The sequence below is a fragment of the Heterodontus francisci genome, chromosome 4 (assembly GCF_036365525.1).
Source record: "Heterodontus francisci isolate sHetFra1 chromosome 4, sHetFra1.hap1, whole genome shotgun sequence".
Lineage (NCBI taxonomy): Eukaryota > Metazoa > Chordata > Chondrichthyes > Heterodontiformes > Heterodontidae > Heterodontus > Heterodontus francisci.
The window spans coordinates 147,395,264-147,419,873 of record NC_090374.1 but is presented as its reverse complement, the minus strand read 5'-3'; the positions used below and the strand labels follow the sequence as shown (position 1 = coordinate 147,419,873).

Here is a 24,610-nt window from a genome sequence, read left to right as displayed (position 1 = left end):
CACCACGCCTGGTTGGCCTCTGCGTATGCTTTACGCGTACAGCAATGCAATGCCAACGGGTATTCACCCACGCGTTAAGCTCCGCTCCCCACCCCCCCCCCCCTCCCCTCGCTGCTCTCTCCGGCTGCTCCGCTCTTTCGGCCACTCCGCTTCCCCCCTCCCCCACTCGCTGCTTTCTCCGGCCACTCCACTCCACCACCCCCCCCCTCGCTGCTCTCTCCGGCCGCTCCGCTCTTTCGGCCACTCTGCTCCCCCCCTCGCTGCTCTCTCCGGCCGCTCCGCTCTTTCGGCCACTCTGCTCCCCCCCTCGCTGCTCTCTCCGGCAGCTCCGCTCTTCGGCCACTCTGCTCCCCCCCCCCCACCCTTCACTGCTCTCTCTGGCCACTCCGCTCCCCCCCCTACCCGTCACGCTCACTTTCCACCCCGTCCCGGCCATGGCCCCGGCCTGCTCCTCTCCCCCACTCCGTCCCCGGCCTGCTCCCCCCCCCCCCTCCGTCCCCAGCCCACTCCCCCGGCCTGCTCCGCTCCCCCCTGTCCCCAACCCACTTGGCTCCCCCCTGTCCCCAGCCCGCTCGCTCTCTCCCTGCCGCCATTGTGTGCTGTCATGTGTTTAGGTTAGGTTGCCTTAGTGTGATTATTTGAGCAGTGCCATCTTTAGTCCTGGCAGCTGCCTGAAGTCACAGACTGTGACGTTTTAGTGGTACATACTGCATTTGCGCATGTGCCACTGCAGCACCACCTAGTGGTAGCGTTGTCAGCAAACGCAGCCTATGAGAATAGTGGGAAAAAAGACATTGAAGTGGATGATCAGCCATGATCGTATTGAATGGAGGGGCAGGCTCGAAGGCCTCAATGACCTACTCCTGCTCCTATGTTCCTAACCATCCAAGTCCAGCTAAGAAAAAAAGTATTCATTTGCAAATTGATCTTAAACTTAAACTGATGTCTTGCTTTAAAATCACATGGGCCCTACATGAATTAATATGGTAAGTGGAGGCAGAGATGGTCAAATATTTAATGGAATATGAAGATAATTATGCTGCTGGGGAGGAGGAGGTAGACATCAGCTGTGGAGGGCAACAGGCCAGGTTTGAAAAGTGGAGATGAGGTGAAAGGAAAAAGATAGTGTATGACACTGCCAGGTTTAAAAGGAGTAGAAGATAAAATAAATCAGGAAGTAGATTAAATGCCACTGACTTAGATTTTGAAATCTTGTACATTGAAAGAGGGAGAGAAGACTTTTCACAGCCTTAAGATTCTGGTTAAGAATGGGATAGAGTAGGAGGCAGTGCACTGAATTTTTATTTAGACATAGTATGGATGCAGAAAGGATAACAAAAGTACAAGACAATATATTTGGAACTTGGGAGGGGCAAGAGCAGAGATTAAGAGAAGCAATAATTACAGTAGTATCAACAATAAAGAGACCAAGAGGGGAGTGTTGGAGGCCAATAGTGAGAGAAGGATCCTCTTAGAGGGAAAGCTATTTTTCTTGTATCCTGTTCATAAGTGCAAAAGTTGGTAGGAGCCTTCCCAGCAGTATCGAAGCCTTGGATGTAGAATTAATGAAATTTAGGAATACATGGCTCAATCTGGGACAGCCAACACGCATTTGTTAAAGGCAAGTCATATGATCATAGAATGGTTACAGCACAGAAGCGGGCCATTCAGCCCGTCGTGTCCGTACCAACTCTCTGCAAGAGAAATCAGCTAGTCCCACTCACCAGCCCTTTCCCCATAGCCCAGCATTTTTTTTTCTCTTCATTTGCTTATCCATTTCCCTCTTGAAAGCCATGATTGAATCTACCGCCACCACATTTTCAGGCAGTGTATTCTAGATCCTGAACACTCACTGCTTAAAAATATTTTCCCTTATGTTGCCGTTGTTTTTTTTGCCATTCAACTTATATTGGTGTCCTCTGGTTCTCGACCCTTCTCGTAAATCTTTTCTGCACCCTCTCTGAAGCCTTCACATCCTCCCTGAAGTGTGGTGCACAGAATTGGACAAAACGCCAGTTGAAGTTGAACCCGTGTTTTATTAAAGGTTTATCATAACTTCCTTGCCTCTATGTACAAAACCCAGGATCCATATGCCTTTTTGAACTCTTTCTCAACATGCCCTGCCAGCTTCAATGATTTGTGTATATATACCCCCAGATCCCCTTTAGAATTGCACCCTTTATTTTATAGAGGCATAGCATCATTTACGGCACAGAAGGAGGCCATTCGGCCCATTGAGTCCATGCCGGCTCTCCATGCAGCTATCCAATCAGTCCCACTCCCCTGCTCGATGCCCGTAGTCTTGCAAGTTTATTTCCTTCAAGTGGCCATTCAAATTCTTTTTGAAGTCATTGTCTCCGCTTCCACCACCCTTGTGGACAGCGGGTTCCTGATCATTACCACCCACTGCGTTAAAATGTTCTTCCTCATATTCCCCCTGCATCTCTTGCCCAAAACCCTCAATCTGTGTCCCCTAGTCTTTGTACCATTTGTTAATGGGAACAGTTTTTCCTTGTCTAATTTATCTAAGCCTGTCATAATCTTGTACACTTCTATTAAACCTCCCCTCAAGCTCTTTTGTTCTAAGAACAACTCCAGCTTTTCCAACCTAACCTTGTAACTAAAACCCCCATCCCTGGAACCATTCTGGTATATCTCTTCTACACCCTCTCAAGGACCTTCACATCCTTCCTAAAGTGCAGTGACTAGAATTGGATGCAATACTCCAGTTGGGGTCTAACCAGAGCTATGTCAAGGTTCAGCATAACTTCCCTGATTTTGTACTCAATGCCTCTATTTATGAAGCCCAAGATCCCATATGCTTTACAAACCACTTTCTCAATATGTCCTGCCACCTTCAAAGATCGATGCACGTTCCTCTGATCCACCACACCCTTTAGAACTGTGCCATGAAGTATATTGTGCCTCTCTCTATTCCTTCTGCCAAAATGCATCGCCTCACACTTGTCAGTATTACATTCGATCTGCCAACTGTCTGTCTACTCTGCTAGCCTATCTATGTCATGTTGCAGGCGGTTCATATCAACCTCACTATTTGCCGCATTTCCAAGTTTGGTGTCTTCAGAAAATTTTGGGATTCTACTCCATATTTCAAGATGCAAGTCATTTATATATAGCAAAAAAGCAGTGGTCCCAGCGGTGACCCTTGAGGATCATCCTCCAATCTGAAAAACAATCATTTACTACAACTCGCTGTTTTCTGTCCTTAAGCCAATTTTTTATCCAATTACACTGACCTACCTATTCCATGAGTCTCAATTTTGTTAACCAACCTTTTATGTGGTACCTTATCAATGCTTTCTTAAAATCCATATAAACAACATCCATCACAATCCTTTCATCAACCTTCTCTGTTACTTAAGCAAAAAATTAAATTAGATTATTCAAGCATGATCGACCTTTTACAAATCTGTGCTGGCTACTCTTAATTAACTTGAACCTCTCCAAGTACCAGTTGATTTTTTCCCCCGATTATTGTTTCTAAAACTTTACGCTGTAGTTGTTAGGACTGTCCTCACACCCTTTCTTGAATAAGCGTGTCACATTTGCCACTCTCCAATCCTCTGTCACCTCCCCATATCCAGGCAAGACTGGAAGATTATGGCAAGCCCTTCCTCTATCTCCATCCCCACTTCCTGTAGCAACCTGCGATGCAAGCCATCCAGACCAGATGACATATCTACCCTAAGCATAGTGTTACGGGCAGGTGGAAAGGGGTGTGGATGGTTCCCATTGTTCATCTCCCAACTGACCGTGTTTTGTTAAAATGTTGCATCAGTTCCTGAGTGCCTTTCGGGTCAAATAAACAGACAAATGACAGGTTTTCTCATATGTTAAAAAAAATAACTATTTTTATACAATTCCCAAAATGGTCACTGCCTCACCCATGCACACATTCACTCACATGCATACACAAGAATAGATAGATAGATCGATAGATAGATCGATAGAAAAGGGTAAGTAGTTTAAAAGTGAGGTTGGTGTTCGTGGTTTAAGATAAACCTGTTGAATTTTCTCAGGAGAACTGTCTCTTTTAAAGGTGCAGGCCTGGGTGTTCGTAGTTTTGAACTTGTTGAGGTGTTGTAGATTTTCTGGTGGTTAAAGCTTCAGACTGGAGGTGGTCACTTTAGGTTCTCTGGTGCAGCAAGTTGAAATGTAGAATGAACAGCAGAGCTTCTTCCTTGCTTGGCTGGATCTCTTTCACAGTCCCTGGCTGGACTGCTTTCTGAAGGTGCTGGCTCTCAAGAGGGTTACCTTTTTCAGGTAAAAACTCATTAAGTTAGAGTTTCTGTTAGCAAACACATGGCTCACACCCCTGGTGTGACCACACAGTGGACCAGGAAGTGGAGACCATGGCTATCAATTGATGTTTGAATGGGGATCCTTCTATTAACATGGTGTTATTTCACACCAGCACAATTTGTGCTCGGAGTTTGTCTGTCTCCTTTATTCACTCATGTTGATGAGTCATTAATATGCAATAATGCTCTTTTCAATTGCAAAGGGGTTCTCCCCAGAGCTATTTTAGATGAGGTTAACGAGTTTGATTTTTGCTGACAGGTTTGTTGATTTCCAGTACAGAAGGGGTGTTGTGACTGCTACTCCATTTTGACTGTGGTACAACCATCCATGTTCTGGTGGTTTTGTTTAACAGTTGATTTTTTAAAAATTTCATAATTCTTCCATTTCATTATTTATTTCATCATGGCTTCTTGCGTGCATGACAATAGCCAGCCTTTTTAGTACCTCCCTCCTCTCAATTTCAAATTACCCTATTCATTGCCTCCACTCTCTCCGCTTCTACTGTTATTCTGTCAGTTTCCACCTATTTGGTGAACACTGATACGAAAAACAGCGACCTCTCGAGTCTCTTCCATATCTCCAATGGCATGAAGCAGAGATGTGTGCTGGCCCGACCCTATTCACTGCCTTGTCAGCTGCGGGCTGACAAGTCCCCAGGTCCTGTTAAGCTTCATCCTAGGGTCTTAAAAGAGGAGGCTAAATGAGGTAGTAGATGTGTTGGTGTTAATTTTTCAAAATTCGCTAGATTCTAGAAAGGTTCCATCAGAATGGAAAGTAGCAAATATAACCCCTCTATTCAAGAAGGGGGTTGGGGGGGGGGGGCGAGGCAGAGGTAACTATAGATCAGTTAGCTTGACGTCTGTCGTGGGGAAGGTGTTAGAATCAGTCATTAAGGAGGCTATAGCTGGGCACTTAGAAAAACTCAAGGTAATCGGGAATAGTCAGCATGGTTTTATGAAAGGGAAATCATGTTTAACCAAATAATTGGCGTTCTTTGAAGGAGTAACATACACTGTGGATAAAGGCAAGCCCGTTGATGTACTGTACTTGGATTTCCAGAAGGCATTTGACAAGGTGCCACATAAAAGGTTATTGCGCAAAGTAGGAACTCATGATGTAGGGGGTAACATATTAGCATGGATAGAAGATTGGCTGGCTGGCAGAAAACAGAGAGTATGCATAAATGAGTCCTTTTCTGATTGGCAGGATGTGACGAGTGGAGTCCCGTAGGGGTCTGTGCTGGGGCCTCAACCTTTTACAATTTATATCAATGGCTTAGATGAGGGGAGCGATGGTATGGTAGCTAAATTTGCAGATGACACAAAGATGGTAGGAAAGTATGTTGTGAAGAGGACATAAGGAGGTTGCAGACCGATATAGATAGGTTGAGTGAGTAGGCAAAACTGCTTTCTGCCTGTTAACCAATCCTTAATCCATGCCAGCATATTACCTCCTATCCCATGGGCTTTAATTTTGCTAACCAATCTCCTGTGGGAGACTTTATCAAAAGCCTTCTGAAAATCCAATTATACCACATCCACCGACTCTCTTATCAATTCTGTTAGTAACATCCTCAAAGAACTCCAACAGTTTTGTCAAACATGATTTCCCATTCATAAATCCATGTTGACTATGCCCAATCAGATCATTATTATCCAAGTGTCCATTTATCACATCCTTTAGAATAGATTCTAGCATTTTCTCAACAACTGATGTAAGGCTAACAGGTCTGTAATTCCCTATTTTCTCTCTCCCTCCATTGTTAAATAGTGGAGTGACATTTGCGACCTTCCAATCTACAGGAATCGCTCCAGAATCTATAGTATTTTGGAAGATGATCACTAATGCATCCACTATCTCCATAGCTATCTCTTTCAACACTCTGGGATGTAGAATATCAGGTCCTGGGGACTTATCAATTTCAGCCTTTCTCCAATACAACCTTTTTACTAATACTAGTTTCCTTCAATTCCTCATTCCCCCCCAATCCCTTGGATTTCTAATTCTGGGAGATTTCTTGTATCTTCCTCAGTGAAGACAAAGTAATCATTTAGCTGCTCTGCCATTTCTCTATTCCTCATAATAAATTCTCCTGACTCTGCCTGTAGGAACCCACATTTGTCTTAGCCAAACGTTTCCTTTATATGTACCTGTAGAAGCTTTTACAGTCCATTTTTAATTTTTTGCTAGCTTACATTCATATTCTATTTTCCCTTTATCAGTTTCTTGGTTCTCCTTTGCTGTATTCTAAAATCCTCCCAATTCTCAGGTTTACTACTATTTCTGGCAACTTTATAGGCCTTTTCTTTTAATCTTATACAATCCTTAACTTCCTTTGTTATCCACGGTTGACTGCCTTTACCTTTGGGGTTTTTGTGCCATGAAGGAATGTCTAGTTGCTGTAAATTATGTAATATTTCTTTAAAGACTATCCATTGCCTATGTACGGTCATATCTTTTAATGTATTTTCCCAATCCACCTCAGCCAATTTGCCCCTCATACCTTCATAATTTCCTTTGTTCAAATTTAACACCCTGATTGAACTACCTCACTTTCAAACATAATGTTAAATTTGATCATATTATGGTCACTCATCCCTAAAGATTCTTTTACAACAAGATTATTAATTAGTCCTTTCTCATTACATAATACTAGATCTAAAATAGCCTGTTCTGTAGTCGGTTACTCAACATACTGCTCTGAAAACCATCCCTAACACACTCCAGAAACTCGTTCACCACAGCATTTGTGCTCATTAGGTTTACCCAGTCTATATGCAGATTGAAGTCACCCATGATTACTGTATTACCCATGTTACATGCTTCTCTAATCTCCTGATTAATACCATGTTCCACACTACCACTACTGGTTGGTGACCTATAAACAACTCCTACCAATGTTTGCTGCCCCTTGCTGTTTCTAAGCTCCACCCAGATTCCACATTTTGTTCTTCCAATCTGAGATCCTCCCTTACTAATGTACTGATCCCCTCCCTTATTATCAGCACAACACCACCTCCTTTTCCTTTTTGCCTGTCCTTCCTAAATGTCGAATATCCTTGACTATTCAGTTACCAGTCTTGTTCACGCTGTAGCCACGTTTCCATTATAGCAATCAGATCATACCCATTTACCTCTATTTGGGCCTTTAAATCATCTACCTTGTTGTGAATGCCGCATGCACTCAAGTAGAGTGCTCTTAACCTTGTCTTCTTGACATTCTGCATTCTAAGCCTAGTTGATGCTCGCCTTTGTTTTGCCTGCTTTCTAATGTCACTTGCTACTTTTCTACCTCCTGTTACCAGCTTTACTTCCTTCCAATTTGAAGAACCCCTCAGGTTCCTATCCCCCTGACAAGCTAGTTTAAGCCCTCTCCAACAGCACTAACAAATCTCCCTGCAAGGATATTAGTTCCGGTCCTATTAAGGTGTAGTCCATCCATTTTGTACAGGTTCCACCTACCCCAGAATTGGTCCCAATGCTTCAGAAATCTGATGGCCTCCCTCCTACACCAATTCTCCAGCCACGTATTCAATCGATCAATTCTCCTATTCCTATGCTGACTAGTACGTGGCACTGGGAGTAATCCTGAGATTACTGCTTTGGAGGTCCTGCTTTTCAATTTCCTTCCTAACTCCCGAAAATCTGCTTTCAGGACCTCATCCCTCTTCCTACCTATGTCATTGGTACCAATGTGGACCACAACCTCTGGCTGTTCACCTTCCCCCAGAAGGATGTGCTGCAGCCACTCTGTGACACCCCTGACGCTTGCACCAGGGAGGCATACATCATCCTGGAATCACGTTTACTGCTGCAGAAACGCCTGTCTGATCCCCTGACTATCGAATCCCCTATCACTATTGCTCTTCCACTCTTCTTCCTCCCCTCCTGTGCAGCTGAGCCATCCGTGGTGCCACAGACTTTGCTCTGGCTGCACTTCTCTGAGGAACCATTGCTCTCTCCAGTATCCAAAATGGAAAACCGATTAGCAAGGAAGATAGACTCAGGCAACTCCTGCACTGCCTGCCTCGTGGTCACCCATTCCCTCTCTGCCTTCATGCTCCTAACCTGTGGTGTTACCACCTCCCTAAATGTGTTATCCACGTAGTCCTCTGCCTCACAGATGCACAACAGCGACTCCAGCCGCCACTCAAGTTCCGAAACCCGGAGCTCAAGCTTCTGCGGCCAGTGACACTTCCTGCAGACATGTTCATCTAGAACACGTGGTGTGTCCATGACCTCCCACATACCGCAGGACGTACATTCCACTTGGCCAAGCTGACCTGCCATAACGTAACTTTAAAAACTTTTTATTACAATGAGAAGTAAAATAACTTAACAGTTACTCACCAATAAATTTCTTCCCCTGTACCGAAGACAGGCAGCTACTGGAGGCTGAAGAAAGGTAGAAGAAAGGAGCTCCTCCCTCATGCACCAAATTTCCACTTTACACTCTGTGCACTCAAATTTATGTTCTCCTCTTTACCAAACTCCCTTAATACTCTATGCCCTCCAGCAGCAGTCAATACAGACAAGCATCACAGAGTCCCCTCAATTTATACTCTGAAAACAATGCTGTGTCAGCTCTGCTACAGCTCAGAAACCAGTTTAAGCTAGCTACCTAATTAACCAACTACAGCTCCTCTGAGTGTTAGTAGACCCCTGTTAAAAACTGCAAGAAACCTAACATTTCTTAACTGAAACAGGAATTTCAATTAATTGCTAGATGTAAACACAAAAACTAGTCTTGAAAGATTAACCCTTAACATTCACTCACTTACCAAACTCCCTTCTTCACACTCAGGGTAGACTGAGTGTTGAAGGATAACACTGAGCTAAAAATATCTATCTTCCCTTTGGGAAAGTTTGCAATGAAACAAATCATCAGGAACAGAAGGGAAGGGGGGGACAATAGCATTGCAGTTTTCGAGGAGTAGAAGGACAGCCATCATACTTTTCAATAGCAAATTTCCAGAACTTCACAAGATAATTACGGATGAGAAAGGCCATTCGGCCCATCTTAATTTAATAGCCCACAATGAGCCTCAAATTCCCCATTGCAACGTCAAATTGGTTCTGAAGTAGATCCGGGGGTTTGCTTCTACCGCTACCCTTCAGCCGCCGGTAGGTGGCGCAATACCCGTTCTTGTGACGCCATCACTCCGCGCCGGAAGGAGGATAGGTTCTGTTGTTGTGAGCGGGCTCGTGATACCCGGAAACACCGAGTGGGAATCGGTAAAACAACAGAGTTGGCGCAGTGAGTCGGTGAGAATGGTCTCGGGTCAGTGTCATGAAGATGACGCGAGGGGTTAGAGATAGGATTAGCTGTATATCTTCTCTCACCCCTACTCCTCCTAGTGAAGGAAGTGAGGGCCAAGAGGTTGGGCACTTTTCCACATAACCCCCTAGGATATCCCAAGCCACTGTGAGGCAGAGCTGGCCCAGAGGGTTAGTGTCAGCAGCATCACCCCCATGAGTTCAACTCAGTGTAGAAAGACCTCAAGAGAGAGGGTGAATACAGTTCTTCACCTGTGCATTTCTCTCAACTCCACCTCATTACTCTTCTCATCCCTACCCCCCACTCTACTGTTGCCTCCTTCTTCTTTGGCCTCCTTGTCTCGAGAGACAATGGGTAAGCGCCTGGAGGTGGTCAGTGATTTGTGAAGCTGCGCCTGGAGTGGCTATAAAGGCCAATTCTAGAGTGACAGACTCTTCCACAGGCGCTGCAGATAAAATTGGTTGTCGGGGCTGTTACACAGTTGGCTCTCTCCTTGTGCTTCTATCTTTTTTCCTGCCAACTCTCTTTGACTCGCCACTCTTTAGCCCGCCTTTATGGCTGTCCACTAGTTCTGGCGATCACTGGCAACTGACTCTCACGCCTCCATTGCATCATTTATCATGCATTCACAAGGCTGCAATAGAAAAAATCTGAATTATTCCAAACACCTTGCATTGCTCTCTTAACAGCACATAGTAAAGTTATTCTCTTCTCACATCCTACCACTTGCACAACCACCAACATATCCCAGCACTCCTTCCTCATTACTGCTTGTAGATGTCCACACAAGCAGTGTATGTACAACCCCTCCCCCACCACTTACCTTTTCAACAGCCATTCATTCTCACCCTCTCATTCTGCAGGACAAGACAGCACATAATGCCAGTGAGAAAAACAGTGGGTGGAGGAGACCCCAACATCATTTCCATCGAAAGGAAAAGCAAGAAGCCCTGGACATTACTGCCTCAGGCAGGGTTATGCCCATTGGGCCCAGAAAGGCCAGTGGCATACCCAAGCAGGGTGTCTCTTTATTTGTATCCCTTCATTCAACTCAGCACAGATGCAACAAGCTTATCAACTTCAACATGTATTCTGCAGACTGTTACATGATCATATGCAGTCTATCTCTCCCCTTTTTCTTTTGGATCTTCTCAACACCAGGATGTTCCTTCAGAAGAATAAACCTTGGAGGTGGATGATCCCTCTATAGATGCACTGTTACATGCTCCATCCTTCCAGGCACCAGTTCAAAAATTGTCACTCCCTGTGGGCTAGATAGTGAATTGGAGGGGTATGCTTGTGGTGAAACATCCAACATCAGTGGGCAGCAGTCGCTACCCATGGCAAAATCAACACAGGAGAGACCTCTTTGAAGGCCAAGACCCTCTCCCAGCTCTGCTTAGGATAACAGGACTGAGGACTTTCATGGCCCAGCCATGAGAATAAACTGCTGGCTTCATATAGACAGGTGTATGGAATATTCAAAGGTTTGCCAAGGAGTCTCACCACGTTGGTTAAAAGTATTGAGTCCACATCCAGCTTCTGTTGTCATCTCACTTGGCATCAAAATTCATCATTCTACTCTGGTTAGTGAGGTCACCTCCAGGGATCCTGCGACTCCGAAGGAGTCCAGGTTTACATACTTTGCAGCTTTGGTGGTAGCTCCAATGGCACAGTCCTCCGAGCTGTGGGATCAGCAATGGAGATAATGGTGGATGGAACGAATAGGAGCTTTGAAGGCATCAGTGAACTTATGCATACTGCTCTTGTGCAGATCTGTGGAAGTGCTGAGCGCAAGCTGAAAGGGAGTGGCACAATGGGAGCAGTACATATCGGCCTCTCTCAGGATGTCAGCACAACCGCACATTCTCCTCCTTTCCCCACAGAGCCAGCAAGTCAGCTGGGCTAGACTATCTCAGCAGCGGCCAGACCCTCACAGGGGTGAGCACCCCATAAATCACCAGCCACGATCAGCTTGAGGGTCCTCATATGAGGAACAACTGCTTCCACCAGCTCTGCTCAGGCCACTGCAGGAGCACCTGGTAAGAATGGTAAAGTTAGTAAACCTATAATGGAAAGCACTGTGGTTCACATAGGTTAAAAATGAATGGAAGCCATTTATTATATTTGACATTAACTTAATTACCTTGATTACATTTGGCGCGTTGGTCTGTAAAGTGGTAATTGTTTGGGAAGTAGGAGCTGGAGTGCAAGATAAAGGAAATGTACTCTGATTGGAGAGATGTGACAAGTTTAGAGCAGTTATAGAAAAGGACAAGGAAAAATCAAATGTGAAAATATTCAACTGGTGGAGGGCTAATTTCAGTGAGTTGAAAAAGGATCTGACCCAGGTGGATTGGAATCAAAGATTGGCAGGTGAAACAGTAAATAAGCAATGGAAAGCCTTCAAAGAGGAGATTGTTTCAGTGCAGACTATAAATACCTTCCCACAAGAGAGAAAGGAAGGGCGCCAAAGCTAGAACTCACTGGATGTAGAGATTACAATGAAATAAAAAGGTTTATGATAAATGTCGGTTCATAATTCAATAGAGAACCAAGCTGAATACAAAAAGTACAAGGGAGAACTGAAAAAGAAAATAGGGACAAAGAGTGTATGAAAATAGATTAGTGAGTAACATAAAAGAGAACCCAAAAGTCTTTTATAAACATATAAATAGTAAAAGGATAGTCAAAAGAAGGGTGGGGTTGATTCAGGACCTAAAAGGAAATGATCTTGTTTAATTGGAGGGCGTGGCTGAGTTACTAAATGAATACTTTGCATCTGTCTTCACTAACTGTGTCACATTAATGGAGGAGGTAGTAGAGAAATTGGATAGGATAAAAATAAAGAGGTACTTAAAAGGTTGACAGAGTTCAAAGTAGAAAAGTCACATAGTCTGAATGAAATGCATCCTAGGTTGCTGAGGGAAGTAAGGTGGAAATTGTGGAGACTCTGGCCACAATCTTCTAATCCTCCTTCAGATATGGGAATGGTGCCAGAGGACTGGAGGATTGCAAATGTTATACCCCTGTTCAAAATAGTGGGGAGGGATAAACCTAGTAATTACAGTCCAGTCAGACTACTAATGGTGGGAAAACTTTTGGAGACATTAATCCTGAACAAAATTACTTGCCACTTGGAAAGTTATGGGTTAATAAATGAAAGCCGGTGCGCATTTTATTAAAAGCAAATGTAAGGCTCAGGTGATTGATTGATGAAGTACAGAGATGGTGGATGAAGGTAGTATTGGTCATTGTTGTGTATATGGACTTCCAAAAGGTATTTGATGAATTACCACCTAAAAGACTTGTTAGCAAATTTGAAATCCCTCAGATTAAAGAAGCAGTGGTGACTTGGATACAAAATTGGCTGAGGGACAGAAAGCAGGGGGTAGTGGTGAACAGTTGTTTTTCAAACCGGAGGGAAGTGTGCAGTGGTGTTCCCAGGGGTTGGTGGCTTGTTTGATGTATATTAGTGACTTGAAGTGTATACAGGGCATTTTTTCAAATTTTGCAGATGACATGAAACTCGGATATGTAGTAAATAGTGAGGAGGAATGGTCTTCACAAGGATACATGAGTGAAATGGGCAGACCATAGCAGATGAAGTTTAACAGAGAAGTGTGAAATGATTCATTTTGGCAGGAAGAATGAGGAAAGGCAATGTAAACTAAATGTACAATTTTAAATGGGATGCAGGAACAGAGACCTGTAGGTGAATGTACACAAGTCCTGAAGGTGGCAGGACAAGTTAAGGCTATTAAAAAAGGCATATGGGATCCTTGGCTTTACAAATGTTGTACGAATGGAGTACAAACTCAAGGAAGTTACGCGAAGCCTTTATAAATCACTGGTTAGGCCCCAGCTGGAGTATTCTAGGCACCACACTTTAGGAAAGATGTCAAAACCTTAGGGAGGGTGCAGATTTACTAGAATGGTACCAGGGATGGTACCAGTTATGTGGAGAGACTAGAGAAGCTGCGGTTGTTCTCCTTATAGCAAAGAAGGTTCTGAGGAGATTTGATAGGTGTTCAAAATCTTGATTTTAATAGAGTAAATAAGGGGAAATGTTTCTAGTGGCAGAAGGGTTGGTAGCCAGGGAACACAGGTTTGAGGTGATTGGCAAAAGAGCCAGAGGTGAGATAAGGGGAAAAAATTATGCAATGAGTTGTTATGATCTGCCTGAAAGGGTGGTGGAAGTAGATTCTTGGTAAAACTAGAAGTAGCACCCCTGCTGCTTTTGCCCTGACTGATCTCACTCACGCATACCAGACATTGCTTCTGGAACCTTTCTGGTATCCATGGGTCAGTTCCAAATTGACTACTCTGTTTAACAATTAAATCATTAGACTCTTAACCTTTGTTGTGAACCCTGCCCTCTGTATACGTCAGAAGTGCTGATTGTGTAGTCATCACCTAACTCCTCTGTTCCAGTTATTCTCTCCAGCTGGTGTCAAGGCAAAATAAAACAGTTTCATTGCAAGTATGAATTTGGAGGCAAAGAGTGAATTGTCATCAGCCTCTACAGATGGAGGAGAGACTGAGTTGGAGCAGAAAAGGTCCCTACCACCCATTGTGTTAGCCAAGATTGAGCGAAACCGACAGAGAGCACTGATCCTGCGACAGGCCAGGCTAGCAAACAGGCCTTACCCTCCTGTTGATGCAGGCAAGTGATATTTTCCAGATGTTAGCACACTGATGCCTCATTCTGCAGTGTTAAATCTAGATAGTACAAAGCCTGTTTAAAACAATCCTAAGAGCTTAGAACTGAGATAAAAACAACAGAAAATTTTTGCCATTTAGGAATTTACTTTAAGCTCTGTCACTGAGCATGATCTGTGTTCACTGGCAGGTGTTATCCTGTACATTTTGCAATACAACAATTCATCTGAAATAATGTTATATTTATCTTTCTTGAGTATTGCTGAAAATAGAGACATTTTGTCGAAGCTGTATATCGCGCAAACTTATGAACGGGTCTAAGTGCCAAGTCTAACTCAGATTACCCTGGGAGGATAATGTATCCCGAAAATTTGAGCAACAGGTGAAACTAGCGGTTTCACATTGCCACTATGTAGTAGCAATACGTGTGGTGTTCGCCACTAACAGGATGCTGCCGTCAAGCCAAAAGGATGTTCTGCCTATCACATAAATGAACAATGTGATACATGAATTTCAATGCCAGTGTGATGCTAGGTATGTAGGCCATACGTCCCAAAGACTGGTGTATTGTACCAAACAGCATGTCCCTACCACTGCTCGCAACGGGCAAGGTACAGGCCGTACCCAACCAGCCTGTGCTTGTAAAACTCAAAACACAGTGTCCAACATTTGCTAAATAGCCCTCAGTATATTAAGAATTACACTAACAACCAATTTAAGATAGTCAGTCGGGCTCACACTGGGGCGTATTTGCGCGTACTGGGAGGTACACACATTAATACACAGGGCCCTGTTCTTTGCAGACAGAAAGAACATGTACACATTGCACCTGTTTCAGCTGAACAAAATAAGTGACAGCCATTCGCTGGTTCATTCCTCAGGGCAATGCCTTGACCAATCAGTGTCAAGCTGCCTGGTTTAAACTTCAAACAAAGCTTGGCAGTTAACTGTCAGTCACCATAAACTGGCACATTCACCATGGCAATGCCTCTAACAATCAGAGTCCACTTACCAACCAATTAGCACTCTGGTCTCACACAGCATAAATTTGTTGCTTACCTTACATTGGTATTCTTGTGAGTTGTCCTGATGAGTGCAAGGCAAAGAGCTTCGACAAAATGTCTCTATTTTCAGCAATACTCAAGTTCTGTACTACCAAACAACTATTTATCTTTCTTTCTGACAGGTGGCAACATTGCAAAGCTTGCACCCAAAGTAATAGACACAGGAGGAGGATTCTTTCTAGAAGAGGAAGAGGAAGAGGTACATGAAGTGAATAAAGTTGTACATCAACCAGGTACATTTGTGTTAAATGTTCTAAAACGTATAAAGATTAACTGATCAGAAGGTAATTGCAGAATATCTAGTGCAGGCCTGAGGTGTGCACATATCACTTAGTACCACCCCTGTACAGGAGTGATTATCCTATTCTGGGGCCTTCTGCCACCAACTTATACAACCTCACAAGGCTTTTTTTTTAAAGAACATTACAGCGCAGTACAGGCCCTTCGGCCCTCGATGTTGCGCCGACCTGTGAAACCATCTGACCTACACTATTCCATTTTCATCCATATGTCTATCCAATGACCACTTAAATGCCCTTAAAGTTGGCGAGTCTACTACTGTTGCAGGCAGGGCGTTCCACGCCCCTACTACTCTCTAAGTAAAGAAACTACCTCTCACATCTGTCCTATATCTATCACCCCTCAACTTAAAGCTATGTCCCCTCGTGTTTGCCATCACCATTCGAGGAAAAAGACTCTCACTATCCACCCTATCTAACCCTCTGATTATCTTATATGTCTCTATTAAGTCACCTCTCCTCCTCCTTCTCTCCAACGAAAACAACCTCAAGTCCCTCAGCCTTTCCTCGTAAGACCTTCCCTCCATACCAGGCAACATCCTAGTAAATCTCCTCTGCACCCTTTCCATAGCTTCCACATCCTTCCTATAATGCGGTGACCAGAACTGCACGCAATACTCCAGGTGCGGTCTCACCAGAGTTTTGTACAGCTGCAGCATGACATCGTGGCTCCGAAACTCGATCCCCCTACTAATAAAAGCTAACACACCATATGCCTTCTCAACAGCCCTATTAACCTGGGTAGCAACCTTCAGGGATTTATGCACCTGGACACCAAGATCTCTCTGTTCATCTACACTACCAAGAATCTTCCCATTAGCCCAGTACTCTGCATTCCTGTTACTCCTTCCAAAGTGAATCACCTCGCACTTTTCCACATTAAACTCCATTTGCCATCTCAGCCCAGCTCTGCAGCCTATCTATGTCCCTCTGTACCCTACAACATCCTTCGGCACTATCCACAACTCCACCGACCTTCCTGTCATCCGCAAATTTACTAACCCACCCTTCTACACCCTCTTCCAGGTCATTTATAAAAATGACAAACAGCAGTGGCCCCAAAACAGATCCTTGCGGTACACCACTAGTAACTAAACTCCAGGATGAACATTTGCCATCAACCACCACCCTCTGTCTTCTTTCAGCTAGCCAATTTCTGATCCAAAGCTCTAAATCACCTTCAACCCCATACTTCCATATTTTCTGCAATAGCCTACCGTGGGGAACCTTATCAAACGCCTTACTGAAATCCATATACACCACATCCACTGCTTTACCCTCATCCACCTGTTTGGTCACCTTCTCGAAAAACTCTAAGGTTTGTGAGGCACGACCTACCCGTCACAAAACCGTGCTGACTATCGCTAATGAACTTATTCTTTTCAAGATGATTATAAATCCTGTTTCTTATAACCTTTTCCAACATTTTACCCACAACCGAAGTAAGGCTCACAGGTCTATAATTACCAGGGCTGTCTCTACTCCCCTTCTTGAACAAGGGGACAACATTTGCTATCCTCCAGTCTTCCGGCACTATTCCTGTCGACAATGACGACATAAAGATCAAGGACAAAGGCTCTGCAATCTCCTCCCTAGCTTCCCAGAGAATCCTAGGATAAATCCCATCTGGCCCAGGGGACTTATCTATTTTCACACTTTCCAAAATTGATAACAACTCCTCCTTGTGAACCTCAATCCCATCTAGCCTAGTAGCCTGAATCTCAGTATTCTCCTCGACAACATTTTCTTTCTCTACTGTAAATACTGACGCAAAATATTCATTTAACACTTCCCCTATCTCCTCTGATTCCACACACAACATGTTGCTCTTATACATACCAGGGTCTATGGTAAATACCAGAAATCACAGAAAGTACAGGAAAACACACAGCATGCAGTGTGGTACATGCAGAATAGCACGTGCAGCATGGTACATGCAGAATAACATGCGTCAAGCTGGCTGCTTTGCCCTGGTGGCCTTGCCAGTGACGCCACATCCCATGAATGAATAAAAAATACTCTCAATTCATTTGTAGATGGTGACGTGGATGAGGTATCTCAGCTGAGTCTATTTCTATTTTGGTATGGCTTCCATACAGGTTGCATTTTACAGTAGGTGTAACTGGTTATCAACTTGAAGTTTTCAAACTCGTTATCCCAGGGCATTAATAGCTCAGTCCCATAGCATGCAATGCATTTGTCCATGGCAAAAGAAGGCCATTTAGCCCATCGTGCCTCTGCACTGGAAGAAGGGGAGGGTTTTTTCTCGTGTCACTGCTGGGTCTTTTGCCAATTACTTTTATATCTGTGTCTTCTGGTTACCAACCCTTTTGCCACTGCAAACAGTTTCTCTTTACTTTATCAAAGACTTTTGGTATGTACACCCCCTTTAAAATTGTGCCATTTAGCTTTTATTTATTTATCCTTAACCTTCCTATCAAAATGAATCACTTCACACGTGTTAAATTTCATCCGCCATGTGTCTGCCCATTTTCCCAGTTTCTGTGTCCTCCTCACTCTTAACTATATTTCCGAGTTCCATGTCAACTGAAAACTTTGAATTATGTCCTGTATACCCGGGTCCAGGTCATTAATATATAGCAAACAGAACAGTTTGAAAAAACTAACTTCGCTACTACTCTCTGATTTCTGTCCCTGAGCCAAGTTTGCATTCAGACTGCCCCTTGAATCCCATGGGCTTCAATGTTACTAACAAGTATATTGTATGGTACTTTATCAAGTGCCTTTTGAAAGTCTATATGCACAACATCAACTGCACTACCCTCATCAACCTTCTCTGTTATTTCACGTTGGCCAGAACAATAGGAGAACTCCCTGTTCCACTTTGAATAGTACGATGGAATCTTTTATGGCCTTTGGTTTAATGTCTCTCCTGAAAGACAGCAGCTCCAGCAGTGTCAGCTGTGGCTTAGTTGATAGCACTCTCGTCTCTGAGTCACAAGCTTCCAGGTTCAAGTCCCACTCCAGGGCTTGAGCACAAAGATCAAGACTGACAGTCCCATCAGTACTGAACTGCCAGCAGCCTAGATCATTAATCAATTTCACTGGGAAAAATGATGCTGTAGGTCCCTGTCTACAGCAGTGCAATTAGTTATATAGCTGTGAATAGAGGCCAAGTCCTCACATATACACTTTTTTAGTGTCTTTATTGCCCCCGTGCAGCTAACCATTTCAGAAAACTCCATTGTGCTCATTTTATTTCTCTGTCACGTAATAGCAATGTTGTTCCTTATTCAAAACATGCCATCTATATCCACAGGACCTGTTATGGAATTCGACTACTTATTGTGTGAAGAATGTGGTAAAGAATTCATGGATTCCTTTCTCAGTAGTCGCTTTGATCTATCTGTCTGTGATAACTGCAGGTATTGTTAGTTATTTCATCCTTGGAAAAGCAAGGCTGTATTATGCAAATAAAACTCTTGCTGACCTCAAGCAACTGCCTCAAAAGTAGTGAAAGAAACTGATTACTGAGCTATGACCACATAAAACTCTGCCGTAGTAATTGAATGGCTGAGTTAAATAGGCTGGGAATCTGTCCATATCTCAGTGGGAGAATCCATTCACAGATAATATGAAAACGGAAAGATTAAAGGGAGGGCTTGTACAAATTTAAACAGCTCTCCACTGGGTCCTGGGTTGGAGTCTCACCAGAACTTTCCTTGGAGCCAAGGCCACTCTTTTGTCTTAGTTCCATCTTTTTTAATTTGAATTATTTTCCTTCTCTTTCTCTTTCCTTTGCCTCAAGTTCAAGTTTCTTCATTGTCAATTTTCTTTCAAGTTCAATTCTTTTTCCTGCTTTTTCTGTTCAAGCTCCAGCTGCTTCATCTGTAACTGAATTTTAGCTAATTCAACTGCACTACCCTCTGGTTTACTTTCTTCTTCCAATTACTAATGTTGTGCTATTACTTCAGTTATGTCTGCCTTTTTAGCTCCTGGTTTTAACTCTAACCCCAATTTTGCTGCCAATGCTATTGGCTTAACCTTGGTTAAGTTCTTCAAATCACTCAGGGATACATCCTCCGTCCCCAGAAAAGTCGCAGCAACAGGTAAAGATATTCTGGTAGAGTAAACTTTAACCTACTGCACAAGAAACCTGGTTCTTTTTATTTTTCCTTTTTCAATTATTTTTATCCCACAAAAACCTCCAATTATATGTTACGACTGAGGTGTAAGGTATGCACTTTGTTCTCGTTCCACTTCTCCACGGGTCACAACATATATTTAAATTTTTTCCCACTTACCGATACGGTCAATCATAGACTCTATTTTTATCTCAGAATAAAACACACCAACCAGGTTTCTTTAATAAACAACAATATTACCAGTTTATTATAAAACAAGTCTTAGAAGTTCTGTGGTTGCTTTTACTCAGTTTTTTTAAATTTTCAGGTTTTTGGAAAAAACTGAATTCAAATTCTTAAATTGACATCTTAGATTTGAGTTCACATTCTCTGGATTATTAGTCCGGTAACATGAGCACTACATGACTGTAGTGGCATGGCCAATGGGAAAAACTTGTGTTTGGAATGTGGAACTTGTACCACAAGGAGCAATTGAGGTAAATGACATAGATTTCTTTAAAGGGAAGCCAGAAAAACACGAGAGAGAAAGGAATAGAAGGTTAAGCTGAAGGAAGGTTGGAAGAAGAAGGGTGGGAGGAGGCTCATGTGGAGCATAAACACTAGCATGGACTAGTTGGCTGAATGACCTGTTTATGTGCTGTACATTCTGTGTAGGAAATAATTGCATTGCTGACTGGTAAACAGAATAATGTAAATTTTATTTGGCTGTTGTTTAACTGCTTTTTGCTGCCAAATGTAATGTACCACTAAAGAGGAAAACTTGCAGCTGATCAAATACTCAAGATACACAAGTTCTCAGTTGTTGCTAAATTTCCACTTCTATTCATAATTTTCTATTGCTGAGGCATCAGCGAGTAGATTAGTGAATGATCAGGTAACCAGTGTGCATGATTACAAGGTGCAAAATCATGGACACTATCTTACTGATGTTTTTCCCTGAAGCCTAGGTCTGACCAGTTACATAGATGTGCTGCCTAAAGATTCCCCATATGCAGTGGAAACCTCAATAACCAGCTTCCTCTTTTATTTGCAGAGATAATGAAGAGAAACACAAACTGATTACCCGAACAGATGCAAAGCAGGAATTTCTGCTTAAAGACTGTGACTTGGACAAGAGATCACCTGTACTCAAGTACATTCTGAGGAAGAATCCGCATAACAGTCAATGGGGTGATATGAAACTTTACGTGAGACTGCAGGTCAGTACAATAAAAAATGTTGTGCTGTTTAGCAAAGCACAAGGTGTAAAGAACAAGCTCCCACTTATGGTGATGGAGGGGCTCTGAGCTGCTCGATCTCAGTTGGGAATAAATGAGAAGGTTCCACCCACTATATAAAAAGCTAGCTTGAGATTGAGCTGCATAAGCAGCAGTTAATCACAGCCACCATTTTCAATGCCTATTCATATCAATGGACATAGAATAATGAATGTAGATTGCTTTATATAAGATTCCTTGATTTGATCATTTCTAGGATGACTACAGGTATGCTCTGTCTGAAAACAGGGCTGTTTCGTAATGGATCTGAATGATTGTTTTAATTGTTTGGATGGTGATTGGCGAGTGCAGCAATCCATCAGGTGTTCAGTCTGACAAGTGGAGCATGGATCAAGGTGACCATGAACCTGATTCACTGTTTCTAGCAGATGAGGTCATAAAATAACCAGTGGTGGTATTTGCGGAGAAAATTAGAGTAATGGTGCCAATAACTAGCAGTGGCAATTTTTAGGAATTCATTCAAGATATGGACATCGCTGGCAAGGCTGTTATTTATTGCCCATCCTGAGTGTTCCTTCAAAAAAGGTGGTGGCGGACCACTTTCTTGAACCACTGCAGTCCAGTACAGAGTTCCAGGATTTTGACCGAGCGATGATGAAGAAATCGCAATATATGTCCAAGTAAGTGATGGTGTTCCCATGTACCTGCTGCCCTTGACCTTCTATGTGGTGGAAGTCACAGGTTTACAAGATGCTGCTGATAGTAAAATACTTCAGCCATGGTATGCCAGTGATGGTGGGCTGATCAAGCACTGCTTTGTCCTGGGTGATATTGAGCTTTTTGAGTGTTGTTGCAGCTGCACCCTTCCAGGCAAGTAGAGCATATAGGCTGCTTTTAACAGGCACAGTCATGGGAAGGTAATTTGTATGCTTTACGCAATGGCTGGCATAACATGGTAGAGAGAGGGGTCAGTTAAAATGTTCATACAGGAGCAGGATTCAAAGCAGTGAAAAAAAAACTTTCCTTTGGCATTGGCTCCCACGTAGATAATAGATTGGAAAAGAGTAACAATCTAAGTTTGATCAGATGTCTGATTAATGGGCTTTACAGGAGGTTATATACTCATGGAGTACTAGGTTAATGTCAGATTTGACCAAAGACCGTGAGTTCTGCAGTGGCAAGCTCAGATAGTGATTAGATATCAATATGCAAGCTGCTAAATTGTTTCCCTAGTCCACTGTAGATGCCTTTTAATCCAGGATCCATGACAGCAATTAAAGGCACGTGTTCACAATCCTGAACATTTTTATAACAAAATATTGTAGATTAGGTAAGCACAGCTCTTTCTGCCTGAAATAAACAGTACTTTAGACGCTATAACTGGCAGCTTTGAAATTGACGTTAACAGCTATGCATTTGCATTTTCACTTTATAAGCAACTATCTGTTTTAATGCATTCCTGACTTGTGTCTTATAGGTAGTGGAGAGACTTTGGGTAGTCAGGTGAGCCACTTGTCAGAGATTACCCAGCATCTGACCTGCTGTAGTAGCCACAGCATTTGTATGTCTGGTCCAGCTGAGGTTCTGATCAAAAGTAAGCAGAGAGACCCGACTCCAGAGGTTTCTCCCACTGAGGCAATTTGTAGTGGCTCTAGCAGTAATCACAGCTGAAAATATAATTTAAAGAAAATTAAAAGTAATGTGTGAATCAAAAACAACTGTCCACCTGCATTCAAAACTAGTACCCATAATGCCAAATTGTACATGACCTTGGTACATAGCAAGTCCTCCATTCTATTAATCTTTATTTAGATATGGATATCATACATTCACATGTTTTACAACTAGAAATAAAATCTTGTAGTGGAACTCTGAAGTCATATGGCTATCGCACAAAAGTTACACATGGGCAGTTTCAGTAAAAGTTGGCTTCACTCACAGTTTAAATGTGGTGTCACATCTGTGATATCCTCACTGTTCTTCAGAGGTAATCCAGAATTTCCATAAGCGAGCAAGGCAGCAACTGTGTCCTACACCTCTGAGCACTTTGTGTTGTCCTCCTGTTTTGTTTTCAGATTATAAAGCGTTCCCTTGAAGTATGGGGCAGTGAGGAAGCTCTGCAAGAAGCTAAAGAAGCACGGCAAGAGAACAGAGAGAAGATGAAACAAAAGAAGTTTGATAGAAAAGTAAAAGGTAGGTGAGTGAGCTTGGATTAAATTCCTGTTGGAGCCAGCATTAGCTGTAATTTCTGCTGCACCAGAAATCTAGATTCCATAGCATTTGTTAAATCTATATAAAGGGAGCTGTTCACCAGTAAACTGTGTGTGTGTAGTGTGGAATATTCCAGCCCAGCTATCCACTAGATTAACTCGACGAATTGGAATAATTAGAATAGTGTCCATTCTCTTTACTGCTGCAGTGATGGTATCTGTACAAGTGATCTTAGAACAGAACTAGTGCCCCATAAAGGAAAAAAAAATTCCACATTGCTCTTCAGCTGTTTTGGAAATTACAGCAGAAAATACAAGTTGTAAACCAATTTTAAAAGCCTCAGTCGTTTAAATATTGCCTGGGTTTAGTTTAGTTTAGAGATACAGCACTGAAACAGGCCCTTCGGCCCACCGAGTCTGTGCCGACCATCAACCACCCATTTATACTAATCCTACACTAATTCCATATTCCTACCACATCCCCACCTGTCCCGATATTTCCCTACCACCTTCTTATACTAGGGGCAATTTATAATGGCCAATTTACCTATCAACCTGCAAGTCTTTGGCATGTGGGAGGAAACCGGAGCACCCGGAGGAAACCCACGCAGACACAGGGAGAACTTGCAAACTCCACACAGGCAGTACCCAGAATTGAACCCGGGTCGCTGGAGCTGTGAGGCTGCAGTGCTAACCACTGCGCCACTGTAGCGCATTACTAGGAGCTCTCAGATCTTCATTTCACCGGCTGTTACCCTCCACTCTTTGTAGAGCTTCGTCGAGCTGTGAGGAGCAGCCTGTGGAAAAAGGAATCAACTGTTCACCAACATGAGTATGGCCCAGAAGTGCATGATGAGGAGGAGGATATGTATAGGAAGACTTGTGCGATATGTGGCCATCAACTAATCTATGAAAAAATGTGACTTAATCTTGTGCTGTAGTACAGAATTTAATGATTTAACACTTTAGCAATTGTGTAGGTTTTGATTTTTTAAATAAATTGAGCATTTCCATAGACTTGGTATGTTTAACTATTTGAAATTAGTGTTTTAATTATTCAATGCAATACTGTCATTTGCTTCTCTGAACCTGCATATTTAAAGGAGCAGTGGTGAACGGTCATATTATTGAACTTGTAATCCAGCGAAAAGGAGTTCAAATCCCACATGGCTGTTTGAGGGCTTAAAGTAATCTGCATAGAAAAAGATGGCATCAGTTAAAGTAATCATGAAACTGTCAGTTTGTCATAAAAACCCAACTGGTTCACTAGTAGGGTTGTTAACCCTCTTGAATTGCCGCGAGAGCCTCCTGGAGTGGGGCATAAATCTCCCAGGTACTGTTGCTATATGAACTAGGAGCAAGAGTAGGCCATTCGGCCCCTTTGAGCCTGCTGCACCAATTAATAAGATCATGGCTGATCTGATTGTGGCCTCGACTCCACTTTCCCACCT

The 24,610-nt window shown here is 43.0% G+C and overlaps 1 protein-coding gene across 5 annotated transcripts; it reads left to right on the top strand.

Annotated features, from left to right (window-relative positions):
- Positions 1 to 9,496: 9,496 nt before the first annotated feature.
- Positions 9,497 to 24,177, top strand: xpa (xeroderma pigmentosum, complementation group A). 5 transcript variants are annotated; one of them, XM_068030292.1, is made up of 8 exons: positions 9,497 to 9,588; positions 10,465 to 11,643; positions 14,036 to 14,267; positions 15,450 to 15,560; positions 18,907 to 19,012; positions 20,766 to 20,931; positions 23,025 to 23,142; positions 23,931 to 24,177. In XM_068030292.1, the coding sequence occupies exons 3-8, from the start codon at positions 14,087 to 14,089 to the stop codon at positions 24,080 to 24,082; spliced, it is 834 nt and encodes a 277-aa protein (XP_067886393.1). In that variant the 5' UTR covers positions 9,497 to 9,588; positions 10,465 to 11,643; positions 14,036 to 14,086; the 3' UTR covers positions 24,083 to 24,177. The 5 variants fall into 5 exon arrangements, with proteins under 5 accessions (XP_067886393.1, XP_067886395.1, XP_067886392.1 ...); XM_068030294.1 differs by lacking the exon at positions 10,465 to 11,643 and having other exon boundaries at positions 9,497 to 9,580; XM_068030291.1 differs by lacking the exon at positions 10,465 to 11,643.
- The last annotated feature ends 433 nt before the right edge of the window (positions 24,178 to 24,610 follow it).